This window comes from Etheostoma cragini, chromosome 7, assembly GCF_013103735.1.
Source record: "Etheostoma cragini isolate CJK2018 chromosome 7, CSU_Ecrag_1.0, whole genome shotgun sequence".
Lineage (NCBI taxonomy): Eukaryota > Metazoa > Chordata > Actinopteri > Perciformes > Percidae > Etheostoma > Etheostoma cragini.
The window spans coordinates 1,937,702-1,956,151 of record NC_048413.1 but is presented as its reverse complement, the minus strand read 5'-3'; the positions used below and the strand labels follow the sequence as shown (position 1 = coordinate 1,956,151).

General features: G+C 40.2%; 3 protein-coding genes across 8 annotated transcripts in view; 2 read left to right on the top strand and 1 right to left on the bottom strand.

Annotated features, from left to right (window-relative positions):
• The first annotated feature begins 4,555 nt into the window (after positions 1–4,555).
• rad21l1 (RAD21 cohesin complex component like 1) lies at positions 4,556–12,247 on the top strand. Of its 3 annotated transcripts, none has more exons than XM_034875559.1 (14): positions 4,556–4,703; positions 5,046–5,218; positions 5,320–5,449; positions 6,245–6,344; positions 6,535–6,638; positions 7,211–7,315; positions 7,846–7,947; positions 8,217–8,315; positions 8,510–8,739; positions 8,858–8,939; positions 9,847–9,992; positions 10,092–10,202; positions 10,451–10,525; positions 10,831–12,247. In XM_034875559.1, the coding sequence occupies exons 2-14, from the start codon at positions 5,072–5,074 to the stop codon at positions 11,014–11,016; spliced, it is 1,617 nt and encodes a 538-aa protein (XP_034731450.1). In that variant the 5' UTR covers positions 4,556–4,703; positions 5,046–5,071; the 3' UTR covers positions 11,017–12,247. The 3 variants fall into 3 exon arrangements, with proteins under 3 accessions (XP_034731450.1, XP_034731451.1, XP_034731449.1); XM_034875560.1 differs by having other exon boundaries at positions 7,208–7,315; positions 10,465–10,525; XM_034875558.1 differs by having other exon boundaries at positions 7,208–7,315.
• LOC117947017 (syntaphilin) lies at positions 7,797–17,896 on the top strand. 2 transcript variants are annotated; one of them, XM_034875562.1, is made up of 7 exons: positions 7,797–7,810; positions 9,257–9,259; positions 12,986–13,433; positions 15,193–15,303; positions 15,420–15,551; positions 15,649–15,798; positions 15,923–17,896. In XM_034875562.1, the coding sequence occupies exons 4-7, from the start codon at positions 15,260–15,262 to the stop codon at positions 17,157–17,159; spliced, it is 1,563 nt and encodes a 520-aa protein (XP_034731453.1). In that variant the 5' UTR covers positions 7,797–7,810; positions 9,257–9,259; positions 12,986–13,433; positions 15,193–15,259; the 3' UTR covers positions 17,160–17,896. The 2 variants fall into 2 exon arrangements, with proteins under 2 accessions (XP_034731453.1, XP_034731452.1); XM_034875561.1 differs by lacking the exons at positions 7,797–7,810; positions 9,257–9,259; positions 12,986–13,433 and adding an exon at positions 12,430–12,703.
• The window catches only part of fam110a (family with sequence similarity 110 member A), a 31,457-nt gene continuing 26,939 nt past the window's right edge, over positions 13,933–18,450 (bottom strand). For all 3 annotated transcript variants that reach the window (XM_034875577.1, XM_034875576.1, XM_034875575.1), the window contains one exon: positions 13,933–13,945. The gene's annotated coding sequence lies outside the window, so the exon portion shown is untranslated. The remainder of the gene's footprint in view (positions 13,946–18,450) is intronic.

The following is an 18,450-nucleotide window of genomic DNA, read 5'->3' as shown; positions in this document are numbered from 1 at the left end:
ATATCAAAACCAATTCTTGTGCAGCTTAATTTACTAAAGAAATAAAAACATTGAATAATCACTGTTGTCTGATTATTTTGGAGAAACAGGAACTTGTCCCATTAAGCCAGTCAGCTTGTTCAAAATCCCTTTATATGATCTTTTCAGATTGGGGGGAATGGTAAAAGAAAAATAATTCTTAAAATGATACATTTTTGACGGACATCTTTTATTTCTAACCATTTGTCTGTTCTACAATAAAACCTATGTGAATTGAGTTTTGTCTCATTTTAATTATCTGTGCTCAAAGTGTTGCTATGGAAACAGTAACACTAATTATTCAGCCGAGAGCACACCGGGTTCAAATTCAGTAGCAGTCTCATTTTCTACAAAGGAGTGCAGTGACATTATTGGCAGTACCTTGATGCCTCTCTGTTCAAATTATTGGGTTGGTGTGCAATATTTCCAGATCTCCTCTTACTTTTGAGGCAAAAACTTTAGCTTCACGAGACACTGTGACTGAAGGATTAAGATAACAACCACCCTGAAAGAGTGTTCAGCGGTCCGGGTGCGAATCTTCGCTGTGTGTCATTACCCATCACTCTCCCCCTTTCCTGTCTATCTCTCACTAATGAAGGGAAAAGTCCCCCAAAAATACACTTACAAAAAAAGATAACACAACTACACATGCATATTTACTGCAAACAACACCTACATTTTAGGAGAAAGCATTGATGTCAAGTGTCTAAAAAATCTAAACAGAAAAGAACAACCAAAAAACAGGAAAACAGTATGTTTCCTGTTACTTAACTTTGAGTAATTAGCTTAAATAGCTGCACAATTGTCTATTCATCCATTCATTCAATTATACATTACCAGAAACATCTGTCTGACAGCTACAGCTGTGTCATTCATTAAGACAAAATCAGCTCTACAATTAATGAGATGTTAAGAATCTATCCTAAACGTGGTGGATTGGACACAAATAATCCGTGAAGGGACTCTCCTAGGGAGTTGATAGTTGTAGTCACATCTTTGTTTAATACAAAGACAGGAATTTATGCCCTCCCCTTAAGAATTTAGCCAGCTTGAAAGGAAATGCCCCTGCACAAAATTATAAGTCATGAGAATAAAAATAGGAATTCAAATCCTCTCTAAATGACGTTAGAAGCAATTAACCAAACAACCATTGAACAATCTGAACATGAACTTGAAAATGAGAGCTGATCTTAGTTTTAGCTTGGGATTTTTACGGCAGTAATAAAGAAAATGAATATTGTTTAGGAAGTTTTGTCCATGGGGGTTATATTTCCATAATATACATTTTTGTTTATCAAATTGACAGCCATAACAGCAAAATGTATAGATTTCTGTCAAATAAGGTAACACAGACTCATTGACTTTCTGCACACGGACCGATAATGCTTAAGGGGAGTTACCCCCCAAAAGCCCTTTCTATGTAGGGCTGCACGATATGAGGACAATATCTAATTGTGATTATTTTTACTGATATTGTGATTGTGATATGATTCACAATAATGGAGGGAATGGTCATTTTATCTGTTATTCTCATTTTCATTTTCAAATTACTTAAAATATACATATTTTTAATGAATACAGTGTGATCTTTGCGAGGAACTGTACCAAACTTAAGTCTGTAGGATAAGATTTGTAAGCAGGGACGTCTCTGCAGCACCACAATGCTTGATACATAATGGTTTGACATATAAAAATATTGCACCCCCACCCCGCGATTTGGGTATTTCATTAGTCCAAATTGCGATTTCGATAAGATTAATTGCGCTGTCCTATTTCTGAGCCAGGACAAACACTGATATGTGCATAGTGTATCATTTGCTGAAAATATCTACTTCTATCAGAACTGACCTGAACTGGAATAACTGAAGACTCCAATGCCAGCATGGAAAAGTATAGACTACTCAGATGCAAAGTAATTTTATCCTGTGTGAAATAAAACAAGAACGATCCCAAGGGTAAGCTTTTTGTTTGCAGCCAACCTAGGCCAGTATTGAGATGTAGCCAAAAAAAGAATTGAAAGAAAAAAGAACTGACATGTACACAAAATAAAAGCAAAGATAATGAAGCAAAAGTGTAGTTTAGCGTGAAATATCCCAAACATTGTACAGCACATCTTCATCCTGTATCTCGCTCTCTCTATCTGGAAATTCAAACCATGGCCTACAATACCAGCTGTTCTTGTGCTGCCGCACCACACGGGGCGCTCAGTTAACACAATTTGTTTTTGTTTTTTTTATCTCGGCATGTTAATAATTCACTGCCAGACATTGCTGCCTTGTGGTGACTTGAGATCAATTGTTGTAGCCAGTATGTTTGAGAGAAGGAGAGAGAAAAAGAAAGAGTGTTCAGGCTTCTTCATCTTACCTCTTGGCTGCGAATTCCATAGTCCCGTCTGACAGGTTCATCTTGATGTACTTGGGAGTTCCAATACTGTAGAGCTGAAACGATTAGACAAATGATGAATGAAACAGAAAATCGGTAATTAATCATAATAGTTACTGTATTGTATGTATTGTTTAAATGTGCTGTATTTATATAGCGCTTTTCCAGTCTTAACAACTGCTCAAAGCGCTTTTACATCTACAGGAAACATTCACCATTCACACACATTCATACACTGTGGCCAGGGCTGCCGTACAAGGTGCCACCTGCTCATCAGATACACACTCACACACACACCTACACACCTGCTCATCAGATAAACACTCACACACATTCACGCTCCGATGCGTAGCACCGGGGGCAACTCGGGGTTCAGTGTCTTGCCCAAGGACACCTCGACAATGACTGCGGGGGCGGGGATTGAACCCCCAACCTTCCGATTGGCAGGCAACCGCTCTACCACTGAGCCACAGCCGCCCCTTTAAGTCATTTCAACTCCTAAAGGATTTGTTTTACTGTTGCATCATTGTGATTGTTTTGCAAGCCTTTTGTATTGGGCTTGTATAAGATTGCTTCTTCTATATTTCAATTCCATAACAGTGTGATAAAAGGTGAATTTTAGATTCCAACTGTCATTGTGGTAGCAATGCACAGGTTGATTCTTCTTACTGTTGGTACAGGTCTGCATGTGTCAGTGTGTTCAGGTGGCCTTCCTGTATCCAATGCTGCCCTCTACTGCATTCAAATGAAAACAAAAATTATGGAACAGCCAAACTACTAAATCTCCTAGGTATTTTTTATGTATTGGCTGATATGGTAAATATTTTTGCCTAAATCTGCAATTATGCCAGGATAATTGAAAACATCTGTGTAGGTTGCAGGACAGCCCAAATATGTCACTGCTGTACCCTCAGACCTGTCCTTCTCCACTCCACTAGTCAGTAAACCAAAAATGGCATTACCATAGTTTTTGGCACCTCCAAATATATTTGTAACGTTAAATTATGAAAAAAAAACATTATATTAACATGAACTACAAACAATATCCTGGCTTACCACTTTACATGCGCTTATTATTGAATGTGTGAATTTAAACTTGCACAACATATTATACAATCTAGTGGAATTCACACTAAAAAGTGATTATTTTAGCAAATATTTTTATTCTTTTTGTATCTGGAAAAAATATGTGCCTAGCAGCTTTCACAATTTAAGACATTAGAAAAAACTGCTTCAAAGATGGAGCTCCAATATAAACTTAGCATTTACCGTAATATTCTAATAACAGACCAATTTGGAGTGACAACAAAATGGCTTATACTGTATTCTCACTACACATTTGATGGCTGTTTAATTGTGTGAAAGTGAGCTAGCATGCGCAATACAATTACCCTCAAACCAAAGCAGCTAAAATGTAACTCACTCGTTGCTCCTTTCATTATTAACACCTGTGCTTTTCTTACAGCTCAAAATATTTTGAGTAAAAATGGCTGAAGAGAGCATTGGCAAACACTCAACTAATTTGACAATTACTGTACTTTAAAATGCATTTTAGAATTACCGGTTAACGTTAGCTTAAAACAATGGAGTCACACTGACCTTTTTTTTCCTGAAGCAATTTAAGCACACCTCGCTATCTGGCATTGTAATTACTCTTGTTGAAAATGTTTTGTTACTGCGTCCTACAGGACTCACTAAACTTTTAAACTAACAATTTTGGCAATGCTAACATTGTAAATTCGACACCAAGAGCTAAAAGCTAGCTAGACACAGTTTAAAAAATCATGTCACAAGTTGCTAACGTTAGCTTATGGTTAGCTAAGGCTAGATGTGACGGCAACATAAACAGTTAAAGAGATTTATGTAAATATGAGCAAACCGAGAGGAAGCAACGTCACCGGCACACAGAAAAAATTAAAAAATATATTTGTTTGCTATAGAATTTTTTTAAAGTTTTATTTGTATTCATTTATTTATATTACTAATGTTACCGTTGTGTATATGTATTTATTATTTGTCTTTGAAGCTCACTATAGTTCATTTATCATGTGTCCTGATTAAGAATATATCAAAGTTTTATCGAATTTACACAATAAATGTAATTTTACTGTAAGAAACAGTTAGAAATATCAATTATATCACGTCACTTTCTAATGTAATGAATATATAAAATCGTTTGATCAATTACCCTTTTTAATTTTATTTTTGGCGGAAGTCGCTGCTTGGTTATGTCCTCGCGCTGAGTGATGTGTTGTGCACGCTCCAAATGTCAAATGTCAAAACGCGGCACTTTCAAAGTTAAGGTAGGCTCTGTTGATGCAATGTCGTTAATAATTTAATTCCCAATTTCATCTTTCTTCCTAAATTATTTACTGTATTAAAAGATATTCAGCCATTATGTTTAGCTACTTATATGTAAAAACAACTAGTCGCATTTTAACCTTAGCCAGCTAATGACAGTTAACGTTACTAGCAAATGTAGCTAGCTAGCTAACTTTCGCCAACTTTGACCCTAGAAGTTCAAACTCAATAACGGACTAAACGGCTAACTACTGTTCCACTAAGTTACTTTAAGGGCAGCTTACTATAGCCGCATTTATCAGACACATTGGAAAGGTTTAGCTAATCATTGTTGTGTTTGACAGGTGACAGCTAGCTTAGGTGTCTCAACATGATGTTCTATACTCAACTCTTCACTTCCAAGCGGGGGCCTCTAGCCAAAATCTGGCTAGCAGCGCACTGGGAAAGGAAACTCACAAAGGCCCACGTATTTGAATGTAATTTAGAAACAACAATCAAAGACATAATGTCCCCAAAGGTAAAACATATCAAAACGCATGCCCAAAACACCCACATAATGAACTAACTTACATAGAAAGTATGACTGCTGTCTCAAATGTATGTGTGTGATCTTTGTAGATGAAAATTGGTCTGCGGACATCTGGTCATCTGCTCATTGGTGTGGTCAGGATCTACTCCAGGAAAGCAAAGTATCTCCTTGCAGACTGCAGTGATGCCCTGGTTAAAATTAAAATTGCATTCAGACCAGGTAACATCTTGTTTGTTTTGTTAGTTACAATTGTAGAGACAAATAAAGGCAACACAGAGTTTGACAGGGTTGTGGTTGCAACAAGGACAAGGAAACAAAAGGACATCATAATCATCATCTAAAATGATCATACAGTTGAATCAACACCTCTAAAACATTTTTAACAAAACTGAACATCATTCATAACATTATATGAAGGTAGGATTTATATCAGTAGTTTTAGCTAAGTGTATCTAATAGGCATGGGCCAGTATGATATTCTGATGGTATCACAATGTATTTTATTTGGAAACACTGCACACTGGCAGAGACAGGGATTTCTAAACTGCACTTTCTGCCCTTGAAGACTCATTTTTGGGGTTTAGAAACCATGACTTTATCAAACCGGTGACTGGCCCATGCCTAGTATCTAATCAACTGGCAATTGATTAACGCTGGTGTATATGTTCCCTAATGAAAACAACCACCAGGGGGTGACATAATTACTTATCTAACTTATTTTGGAAGGAAAAGTGTTCAATGCAAGAATGTTGTGTATGTTTTTATTACTTATGTACAATACCACACAGACTAAACTGCAGCTAAAACATCTCTTTATATATCCTATACGAGTAGGTTAAGAAGCATCTCTGATTACATTAATTTAGCTGACAAATACCTATGTGTAAAATCGTTAAGACTACACATTCAGATGTCACCTCAATATGACATTTTAGTACCTGTAAAAACTCCAAAGAAATATTTGGGTGCTGTACATATTTGTATTATTTTCCCTGTTTACTCTCAACACACCAGGTCAGACAGATTTACCTGTAGAGGGGCTTGAGGCAACACTAAAAGCAATTACCTTGATCGAAGATTTCACTGCCTTTGATGCCCAGCTACCAAAACCAAGGTGCCGTTTTCTCCTATTCTCCAAGAATTCCTAACCTTACATTGATATACTGCAGGTTTCTTTGAGACATGTCACCCAAGGCTTGGCACTTTAAAAAGCACAGGTTCATTCACAAATGTAATATTAAACTTCTTGTTCTTCTTAAATAACCATAAATGTTCCCACTGTTCTCTTCATACTGGGACAACAGTGACATAGATGTTGTGGACCACTTTTCACTGAACCAGTGTCGATCAGAGGAAATCACTCTGAAAGAAGATTATGGAAATGGATTTCTGAACATGGTAGATTTCGGTAAGAACCAGTTTGTTCCCATTTTATGGTACTTCCTGATTTGATGTGAGCTAATGCCTTGTGCCTTGGTAGTATAGAGAATTTAGGTAACGTCACCTTCATTTGTTCCTGCTATGTGCACTATATCTATTTCTCTGTAAACTTTATAACATGCTTCTTCATGCTGATGAATTTAGGTACAGCTGCAGTAAATACTCAACTAGCACAACAAATCCACAGCTAAAAAATAGTCCCCAATGAATAAGTTATTTACCCCTGATCAAGTAACATTTACTAAGAGCTACAGTCGCCAGATGTTTTAAAAAAACGTTTAGAAATTAAATTATAAATGCGTGACCTTCTTTTAAAGATTTACATATGCAGCTTGAATGTGCTTGAGGCGGATTTCCACAGACATGATAGGAAAGTTAGAAATGAATTGAGCAACAGACTAAGGCTTTTCATGGGATTTGTTGACAATGAAAAAATTACATGACATTAGTCTTCTCCTTCAAAGCATGGTTTTCTGTGCAGAGCTGACATCTCATACTGACTGAATTCCCCCACATTTTGTGTGCTTTGATGCGTAGGAGATGAGACCCCGAGCCACCATGATGGGCTAATGGATGTGACATTCCAGAGCCTGACTCAACATGGAGATGCTTTTGGGGATGAGGATAGAGGATTCGAACTATTCGGTAGGGATTGTGAGTTGATCAGGATTAGTTTTTTGCCCTATTTTTGTCTAAAGAACAACATTTCCAAAAAAAAAAAAAAAAAAGCAACGTCACTGTTTTTTAGTGTTGTTAATAGTGAGCTTCAGCCTTTTGCAAAATTAGGCAGGTACTATGTCAGACTATAATGCATAAAACAACAGTAAACAGTATTATCAAGATATCGTGTTGACACAGAAGAGGCCAGAAGCAGAAATTCTGCCTGGCCTTTATGTCCTATGAAGAACTAGTGTTCAGGGGCTGTGTCTTTGAAGGGTCCAGCCCCTGAATTGGGACACAAAGACAAAATAGCATCTGAGAAACCGTCTGGCCTGACTGCTCATTAAATCATGATAACCAAATTAGAAAAAGCAAGAAAATCACACCTTTATTACAATTAAATTCAAATACTAAAATGATCTACTGTAAATCTTTTCCCTTTTTATGTCAATGTTGATTCTTTTGCTGCTTTTAAAAAAAGTGATTCATTCTTTTAATTTTTAATAACCCTGTAGACTTTCTGACAGACCCCAGTGAAAATGCTGAGTCCACCGACTTCATCCTCGAAGAGCCTCAAAACAAAAATCCAGAGATCTCTGCACTCATTCATCAACAAGGTAACTACAATACAGACGTTATATACATACTGTGTTTATCGTCCATTGACATTCATGAAAAGCATATCCATTTAAACTGCTGGCTGATAGTAGTTCAATAATTATAAGTGCTTTGCCTGGAATTTGTATGTAACTGGGTTAGTAGATTATGATTTTGTTTTATGGTATAGCCGCACCAGTGGATAGTGTTATGTTTTGTTCATAAGGACAGTGTACATGTGAAAATGACTTATTTTCAAACTCAAAGTAGACTCCATTATGTTTTCCAGATGCTGACAACAAGATGATGGCGACCCCTTCACCGAGTGAGACCACCGTGCTCGCTAATGACGAGGAGGCCTTTGCCCTTGAACCTGTGACCATCACTCGTAGGCACAACCAAACAACTCTCAAACTGTGTTCCTTTAACTTATCCTTCCACAAATCTACTGTATATTATGCAAAGCACTTATTGTTGGCATCCCTAACCAAACTTTTCAAAACCGTTGACTTGGTGTCCATTCCGTGCCACACAACGAGGCTCAACAACTATTCCTGATGACTTTCTACTGTTTCTTTTCAGCAAATTCTGAGAAAAAGAGGGGAAAGAGGAAACGTAAGTTGGTTGTAGACCAGTCTAAAGAGCTGACCAATGAATTCATCAGAGAGCAGCTTTTCGACTATTCCGATCTGGTTGCTCCATTGGACATGGCCCCACCAACCCTGCAGCTCATGCAGTGGAAGGAGAGCGGAGGTGCAGACAAACTCTTTGCACAGCTGTGTTCCACTGTAGCAACTCCACACATAAAGGAGGTAAAATATGAAAAAAACAGTGTAATGTTTGTCTTTCATCTTAAAAACAGTACATTAATAGTGAAACATTCAATTGAAAGGACTGCTGTTATAATTAGACCTTATTATGTCCTTCCAGCTCTTTGCCAAGACTATTTTCCAGGGGAAGTATTATGGTGTGCGTGAGGAGGTTGAGATGATGCGCCAGGATGGACAAGAAGGTAGGAATGTGCACAAGCAGTGAGCGAACTAACATTTCTATAAACTATAATCTCACTATATCTAATGTATTGCTGGTGAAAAAAAATGCAATTGGATAATTATACTCCAGATAATTAATTCTTTTTTGTACGGTATCTACATTCTTTGTTGTTATTTTAGTCTATTTATCTTGTATTATTCTTTTCTATTTTAGTCATTGTGCTTCTCTTTGCCCTCTTTTTACTTCACCCAAACTAGAGCTTAGATCGGGCCCAAAAAATCAAGCCCAATTCGTGGGCTGTTATAACTGACGTTCTCAACTACAATTCGGACAAAGCATGTAAACTGCGTTGTTTGTGTATTCAGAATGGAACGGATCGCAAAGGGATCCGAATGAAGAAATGTAAAAAAGAAAGAATGAAAAAACTCGACCCTAGCTCCCTCCCTCAGCCGAATAGTGTGGGTAACAGATCAAAGCAGCAACCTGGAACCATAGAGGAGACTTTCTTGTTTCGATCACCTAATTAATACTGCCCTTCGCCACGTCTGCATGCTGACGCACTGGCCGACAACAGTGACGATGTAGCACAATTTACCTCACACACAAGGCAGGACATGTAGTCTACCCAGAGCTACTGAAGAAGCTGGAGAGGCATAGCTTTCTCCCCACAGAATTAGGCTAAGTAATGATTAAAAATAAAACACAAATGCTTGATCGAGGGCCCGGCCCTAGGATAGCGGCAGAAAATATCGGGTTCGGGCAGAGAATCTAAACTCTAACTCAAACAGCGTGCAAGAAGAATTCCTATGTGCCTGGACTGTTTAGTGTATGATTAAATGGCAAATTAAAAAAAGATCAATCTTGTGTCCTCTGTTCTGCCTCTCCTGTCATGCTCTAGTTACATGTATTTTGCTTTATGTGTATAGTTCAAAGGGACATAAGCGCCCTCACCACAGACAACGTCAGTATCGTAGATTCATCAATAGAACTCGAAAGAAGCCACAACACAGAGCTGACAGACCCTGATCACATTAATGACAATCAACGTGGGAATTACTCAGAGCTGGCACAAGTAAGCTTAGGCCGTGTGACGAGAAGGGTTTCATTCTCATTCATGATGCTCTTTCACCTATTTATCATTGGTCTATAATCTGTGCCGTGTGTCTGTCAGGATGAAAACAGGTCAGAGTTTACTCATCCAGAACTTCCGTCAGAAGACTCCATGTTTGTCCATCCGTCTTGCATACAGCAGGAGACTCCGTCAACTTCCTTCCACACTCAGGTGCCTGTGAACGCACACCGTTACAAATAGAAACAGGGCAGGGAATTAGACTTTGTAGCTCTCCAGATTTCACTGGCCCTATCTGGGAGTGAACTAGTAATGGATTGTTATCTGATAAAAAAGACTGGTCCAGTAAACAAACTACAAATCTATTAGCGTTTGCCAGATGCTGTGTGTTAATTTCCCAACCTGCCTTGGAGATGTTCCTGGCATCCCTGACTAAAACATGGTCCTTTTCTAATCTGCAGTCTATGCTCGACAGCCAGGACTTTGAGGAGAAGAGGATCAGCAGGCGTACAAAGAAGCTTTTGAACACACTAAAAGTAAGGACCTAAAAATAAATGTTCAGGTATTAGAGTGACTAAACCAACTACTGCATGTTATATTTGAATAAATGTGTGAAGCCTGTATGTTGATGGCACAGGGCTGCTGTTTCAATGTTAGGCAGTGTCCCTGCTCTATGGCGGATACAAATCTATAGTCACAGTGGGCAGGGATTTAAAGGTGAGAAGGCTGGGGCGGGATTAGGGAGGATGTTGGGAAATTAAAGTGTGTGTGTGTGTGTGTGTGTGTGTGTTTTTGTGTTTGTGTTTGTATGTTTGTTTGTTTGTTTGTTTGTTGCCGGCAGAGCCAGAGCGACAGTGTTACCACGTTTAGCCTGAAGGCACTCTGTGAAGGAACCACTCGCTTGCAGGCTGCAACCACTTTCTTCTGTCTTCTGGTCCTGAAAAAACAAGAAGCCCTTCATCTGAACCAGAGAGCACCCTATGAGGACATCCTTCTTACTCCTGGACCTAAGTTCTACAATCAGTAAATCAGAAAACAGTTTCTTTAAAAAAACAGAAGTGCCGTTCCTGTTCTACGGGACCTGCCTCATGCACAAGTATCACATGTTTGCGTTGCTACGTCAGTTTCCCAGGGTAAAATTTAATTTACTCAAATAAGTTTCTGGGCAGAATGGTAAAAACAGCTTGAAAGAAAGATCTAACTTTATATTATATTTCACACACACATTAATATATGAGTGTGTCTTAAGCCTTGTAAATATTTTTTGTTCTCTGCACTTTTCTTAAGTAAGAAATTGGAAAAGGATCCATGAATCCCTCTTCTCTAAAACCCTTTGCCCAACTGTTTTTACTAGGCCGGCTGCATCATACAGTATCTAATACTACATACCTGTATGGCTTTCACATCCCTAAATATTTTAAATAATTGAGTATTTATTTTTTTTAGTGTTCAATAACATGACATTAGTTATTCTTGGGATCTTTGAGGACTGAAATGTCCTGTATGTTCAGTTGGTGATTTACACCAGTTCCTATTCTATTTATTATAAACGAGGATTTGAAGTATGTATGTGCTGTATGTAAGACCTGCTATGCACAGGGGGCACCTGAACTGTTGTCGTGCAAAATGGGCATTATCATAAGCAAATGTTGCAAAAGTATTGCTCTAAAGTTCAGGTATTATTTATATATATTTAACATTGTTCCCTGTTTCCTAGCGCATGTACATGTTTTCTTGATTTGGATACATTTGTATAGCTTTAACAAGTTTTAATTTTATGTTGCTAAAGTTTGGGATATGAATATTCACCTTTTATACTTGCAGTCAAAATGTATTCAATATCCAAATCCATAAAATGGAGTATACTTACGTCTGTACAGCACTGAGCTGTACCCTTAGCAACAAATGGAGTGACTGATGTTAAATTTTACAGTATTAATAGATCCAAATGAAGTTATTTTTCAGCCTACAACTTCTCACATTTTGTATGTCATCTGTTTTATTTTCTGCTCATTGACTCCTTTCTGCCCCTGACATCACACATGCTAGTAGGAGATGGCCAATGATAGAGACCATATGTGTAGGAGACATAAGAATAGCTTTTCAAAACTGGACTTCCCGCTCGTTCTTGGGAGTTCATTATGTAAACCGTCTTGAATTTACAGTTTAAACCATTTTAGATGTTTTTTTCTTGGGATATGTTAATGAGTTCTCATCTTCGTCATTGTAGATTGTATTAAACTAATTGCATAAATGGATTTGGTATTAATGTAGCTTATTCCTGTTTGAAAGGGACAAACTTGGCTGTCTGTGGCTTGCAGTAGTCAGCGCCACATTCATCCATCATCGGAAGTGTTGTACATGGTGTCCCAGTCCAGCTGGATACTTATCACCCTGCCCTCCTGTCACTGTTTCAAATGGATGGGCTTCCTCTGTCAGACCCTATTATCCCAGCGGTCAGCAATCACTAATGTGCAGCAGTCCTGCCAAATCAAGCATTATTATCGCCGACCCCTACTGTCACTTTAAGAAGCACCGATGCAGCAGACGCATATTGCCTCATTTCATCTCCGGGCGCCATGGCAGCAGGATGGACTCTCATCAGCATCAGCAGCATGTTTTCCTTCTGTTGCCCCCCGGGACTCTTCATCGACCATCAAGTCTGGCGGGGACCGAGGGTTTTCCACGATGCGCAACTTCCACCTGCCGACATGGTAGTGTTTTGATATATCACTGTTAAAATCAGCTGTGGCGGGTGGCTTTTGTTTTGAGATTCAGACTTCTGTCCTTGTTAAGTAGGCTAACCGTTGTAGGACACAGCTGGGACTGTTACTCAGCTGTTTTTATCTGAAGCTGCGTTTTCTTTTATGGAAAGAAACTGCTGGAGTGTTATGTCCTGTTTAGGGATTTCTCTTTAGCTGGACAGCTGGTTACGCACGGGGAAGGTAGGGGGGGGGGGGGGGGGGGGGGGGGGGGGGGGGGGGGGGGTTGATCAGCACAGCTGGCCTGCCTGCTTATCAAGCACTGCTCAAAAAGCCAACATTAGAAAAAAAACTTGCGATTTACTAACATACTGAGTACGCACACACACATACACATTTCCGCACCTTCTGCTATGTACCCTGAAACATTATGGCGTCATCAAGTATCTCATCTCCACATCTAAATGCTGCTTTAGGTACAGTTTCATCCACCTACTGTATGATGCTCGCCTCCACAGTAAAAAACACTCACACTTACGTAAGACGATTGCGTATTTCTCACCAATAACGTTCTTGCCACTTGTTGCGCAGACCGAAGAGAGGGAGGTTAGATTTCCTGTTTCGTTGTCCTAGAATTTAAATATAGGACAAACATGAATTAATATGCGTCTGTTTCCCTTCATTAGTAGTAGAATAGAAGTCTGGTGTGTCTGCAGCCGCTACAAAGATGTACCAACAGCAGGTAGGCTTTGTTTCAGACCCAGGTCAGCAGGTTCGCCATAGAGCTGCATTAGGACAGGGACTTTTTAAGAAAGATGAGAACATTTTGTCCCTTTTTTTTTTTTTTTTTTTGCTTTTAAATAGAAGTACCATAACTAGAGTGGTGCTAGAACCACCTGATCATGAGAGGAAAAACATATTTTTTTCTACCATTGAGGTCATGTCCTCTGTGATCATTCAGGGAATGTTTGAGGGTTTTTAATAATCTAGCCCACTTTACAGGGTAATTTCAGTATTTGGACTCAAATAGGACAGATTCCATGAGTGACAACTATATTATAAATAAAGACTTAAGAGTTAGGGTTGGCTAGAGATATTGGTGCCTATAGGATATCAACCTTTGGGGATTATAACAGGTTTTGACCTTTTTTTCATTAATAACATTTATATCAAACTACTCAATGCAGTGGAGTTTAATGAAAACAAAGAATTACTTAACTTAAAAAAAAGACTTCATTTGGAATATTGAAATATCTGATCAAAAAATTAGTAAATAAGCCTAAAAATGTGACCAGATATGACCAACTTACACTTCTCGGCTCTTTTCCGTCTGTGCCCAGTTTTAAATACCCAGCTGTGAATGTAATCCCCCCCTTGCAGGATCAATACAAGTTTTTGTTCTTCTTTTGCTTCAAAAAGACAGTAACTTTCCACCATGTTATTCCTGGCTGAAACAGCATTTAGTCCTTTATGTTGGGGAAAATAAATTGCAATATACAGTAATTGAACAATTACAGAATCAGTCTAATAATTAAACATGGGGGGTGAGGGAGGGGGGGTTTAAACTCTACAACACTGCTTGTGTTGTTTTTTTTTCTATTTCTGAGACTTCAAGAGTTATGGGATCTAGAACAAAACAGGTCTAAATAACATATGCATATATGTGCATACGCCCCTGCCCTATTGAAAGTTCTCTGTAGTCAGGAAAGGGCCACACTCAGCCTTTGGACTATAAGTTGTCTGATTTTTTCTGTTGCCATTTGACAGCAGTGAAGCGTGTGAAGCGTGTGAGCATGTGAAGGTTTAGCGTGTTTCTCCGCGGCTCTGCAGGCGACGACACAGCTCAGGGAGAGACAGCTGCACTGACTCTGAACTCACTGGGTCGTCTTTGTGTCGGCACAGAAAGAAGGCTTTATTCGCTGCTGCTGGCACACTATTTGTTAATTACGGTTGGGGTTAAACTATTGTCACTGACTTCCAGTGAGGAAACCCATAGTGGCCACACACAGTATCCCACAAGTTGAAGGGGGGGGAGGAATAAACGTTTTTCACTGTAAGTAATGGCTGTGAAATCTCCAATTATTTACTTTAGATTTCACAGTAACAATACTGTATATGATTTTTAAAGTAGAATGCTGTAAAGTTACATTACACCTTGTCAACATGACAAAATCACAGTAGTCTAAGTATTACAGTAAAAAAAAAAAATCACAATGTAGCCACTGTAGTACTGTAAATAGTAAAGTACTGTATTTTTACTTTTTTATCTTATGTTGTGATTAACTGCTTGGTGTTTTATAGTGAATGCATAAAATACTGTAAATGGAAGTACGGTACTTTTACTGTAAAAAGAATTCACAGTAACTTGCTGGCCAACCGTTGCCAGTAAGTTACTGTGAATTTTACGTTAAATTTGTTACAGTGTGGGATACATTTTCCTTCAGTTTTGTGATTGAGATCATTATTGTTAGCTGATTGTGTTTTTGTAACCTACGCTCCAGCTGTGAGGGCTCCTAGCGTCCCTATCTAGATACGGCAGTGGAAAGACTGGAGGTCCATCACACATCAATGTCTCACACTCCGAGTCGAAAGCCCTCCTCAGGTCAGCGCAGGTACCGTTACGTCCTTCTTGCACACCCGTCGTTTCAAATTACGTAAAATATCTGACGTTTTGAGGGATTTTGTGACTTCTCACTGGGTTGTAAATAATTGTATCTCTACCTTCAAGACGCTCAGCGTGCACTGGTGGCGGCAGTGTGCGATGTTCCCACAGTGATGCATCCAGTATCCACACCTATCCCGGGCGGGTTAAGGCCACCGAGGGCAGCCCCGCAGCCCGGACGCATCCTACTACACCCAGGTAAGATAATAATCAGAAATATGTTCGTATGCCTCCAGGGCCATGTTCAACGGCACATTGATTTACACAATACCTTTCCATATGTGTGTTGATTCAGGCGTCAGGCAAAGCACACAGCATGCAGTGACAACCATGGGATTAGGCCCCCGACCCCAGAGCAGTACCTTACCCCTCTGCAACAGAAGGAGGTGTGTATACGACATCTGCGAGCCAGACTTAGGGACAATGTGGAAAGATTACAACACAGGTGGGTTCTTTTTCTCCTTCGTTATCTTTTGAAGGGTGCTGATCAGGAGAAAAAAAAACATGTTGCTTTGTTTCTGTAAAAGACAAAAAACTCTGCTATTCACTTATCGTTGGTCCTTTATCAGAGACTGTGAAATTGATGAGTTGAGGAGCCAACTGTACAGAATGCAGGAAGACTGGATAGAGGAGGAGTGTCACCGTGTGGAGGCCCAGTTGGCCCTGAAGGAGGCTCGCAAGGAGATCCAGCACCTTCAGGAGGTGGTTGAGACAACGAGGTCTAACCTGAATGTCCGTGAACAAGACCCCCATGACACCCACAAGCCATACTCGGGGTTGCAGGGAGCTCGGCCAGGGGGGAAGTCTCGCTCCTGTGGATGTTCCCCGGCCAGCACTTTGAGTCGCAGCACCACCCACACCCGACTGAGCAGCGAGGCTCTGCATTTGGAGCGCAGCTCAAATGCTCCAGAGTCGAGCAGAGAGTCTCGCCCAGCAGGAAAAACCCACCTGCTCCTGGAGGCGGCCCTCCTATCGGAGCAGCTGCCTCCACAACCCCGCATCCGAGGCCCAGCAGCTGTGCCGCGCTCTTCCACCTACGAAAGGCTGTGCAGTGGGGGAGCGGTGTTGCCTATCTCACACTCCTGCCACAGTCTCAGTAGCAGCTGCAAGTGCAGTGGCCACACCTACCCCACCCATCATCACTTGTTCCTGCATTTACCTCAGGAGGAGGCCCCAGTAACAGCTGCAACTGCCCCCGCTACCAAGCCTATCCCCACTCCTCCTGCAGCAGAGAAGAAGCCAGATGTGCGCTCCCAGGCCTGCAGCCCGACCATGACCTGGCTGTGTGAGGAAAGCAGCGTCCAAGAGCTGAGTACCATTTCTTTAGCCACAGCAGACATCACCCTTTCAGAACCACATCGCCTTCCATTGTCTTTACCTGCTGAGCATTCCTACAGAGTGGAGCCACTAGCACCCGACAGACCAGAGGAGGTAACAAAGACCCCAGCAGAGCCCCACAGCTGCCAACCCCACCCTACAGCTCCACTCCCAGAGAGGCAGGACGCTGTAGTAGTGGAGATAGAAGAGGACCACGAGGATGAAACTGAAGGTACAAATGAAGATGGGTACTCCCCTCAGCTCTGCCACTGGAGCCGGTACTTCCTCGTAGACCTGTTGGCGTTGGCGATGCCGGTGGTGCCGACCATGGCGTGGCTGTGTCGAGGAGGGCCACGGGACGTCATGCCAGTGTATCACATTGGTTCCCTGTTGAGAGGGTGCTGTGCCGTGGCCCTTCACTCACTTCGCCGCCGGGGCGCGGGCAGACGACGCAGGCCTCTCAGCATGAATGGAACCACACCGATCTAGGACTTTCTGCTCTCTCTGACATTAAGACTACAACTCCCAACCTCGGCGGGCACAGCCACAGCAATGCTGACTTTAATACAGTTTGGTAATGCCGTGTGTTGGACATCTCCTCTTTTAAGATTTCTAGGTTTTACATAATGCCCTTGTGATATTGTGGTCATGCCTTGCCTTAGAAAACAAAGGATTAGTTGTCCATTATTTCATTATTCAAGTACACTTACTGCTATTGCCTGCAGTTGAAGTGTTTGTCTCTTTCCTGGAATTTGCATGTAACCCTCAGTTTGGTTGGGTTCTCTTGCTTGAATTAAAAATCCCTCTACCAGGATTTAGATGACATCCTCTGGGCAAAGTTAATCACTTAATGTTACGAAAAGAATCAGATGAGAATTGTCTCAAGTTGAATGTTTCTCTATTTTTATCCTCATAAAAATGGTTAAAAGGGAAAGGGAGAGTCACATTAATGAAATATAAAATGAATATGTTCCGCAAAATCAGAAAAAGAAACTACAGTCAGCACGTCTGCCTTGTTCTGAAGTAGTTAATAGATTTAAAGAGCACGTGCGTGTAGACAGCAAAGGTTTTTTGAATGAAAAAAAAAACATGAAAAAATTGACTGCGGTTGAAAGCTGTTGGGACTTTTACCTTTTGAAAAGCATGTGCGTTAAATCTAGTTCTCAGGTGCAGAACAGGCGGGTTATTGATATTTTTGCCAATAAACAAAACGTGAGAGTTTAAAACTGATCAGACTCTTTACTTTCTATCTTCACATTATTTTCCGTGCTTGTTAAAATCAGTTAAACTACAACTCATTTACATATGTCCATCCCATTCCATTATAGGCAGAATACCAGCTGATCTGAGTGGGGGGGGCTGATCTTTAATGCAATATCTACATTGCCTATTATCTGCAACCATTCATCCAATGATCCAAAGGCACATCCTGTTTACTAATCTGATATCATTTTAAAAAACTAACGGAGAAAACATGGGAGAAGCTTTTTGCAATGATGTAATCACATGATGTAATCTGAAAACTGCTGCCCTGGTTAAAAAAGCAATGCAACTGATCTCAGCTGGGAATCTGTCCATAATGGAGTGCTATGGAAATGTCTAAGTGACCCCAAACTTTTAACCGGTAGTGTGTGTATCAGTGAAAATAAGTAAGTAAGTAAGTAAGTAAGTAAAAGTTTATTTATATAGCACCTTTCACAGATATAGAACCACAAAGTGCTTCACAACAAAAACATTAATATCATAAAATACACACAGTAAAAACACAATAAAAGACAGT

What these genes read in the sequence shown, in the direction of transcription:
- rad21l1 (XM_034875558.1), top strand. Translation starts at nt 5,072, where the DNA reads ATGATGTTCTATACTCAACTCTTCACTTCCAAGCGGGGGCCTCTAGCC. An exon ending in TAAAATTGCATTCAGACCAG is followed by an intron (nt 5,450 to 6,244) that starts GTAACATCTTGT and finishes TCAACACACCAG; the next exon opens with GTCAGACAGATTTACCTGTA. An exon ending in CAACTTCCTTCCACACTCAG is followed by an intron (nt 10,203 to 10,450) that starts GTGCCTGTGAAC and finishes TCTAATCTGCAG; the next exon opens with TCTATGCTCGACAGCCAGGA.
- LOC117947017 (XM_034875562.1), top strand. Translation starts at nt 15,260, where the DNA reads ATGTCTCACACTCCGAGTCGAAAGCCCTCCTCAGGTCAGCGCAG. An exon ending in ACGCATCCTACTACACCCAG is followed by an intron (nt 15,552 to 15,648) that starts GTAAGATAATAA and finishes GTGTTGATTCAG; the next exon opens with GCGTCAGGCAAAGCACACAG. An exon ending in GTGGAAAGATTACAACACAG is followed by an intron (nt 15,799 to 15,922) that starts GTGGGTTCTTTT and finishes GTCCTTTATCAG; the next exon opens with AGACTGTGAAATTGATGAGT.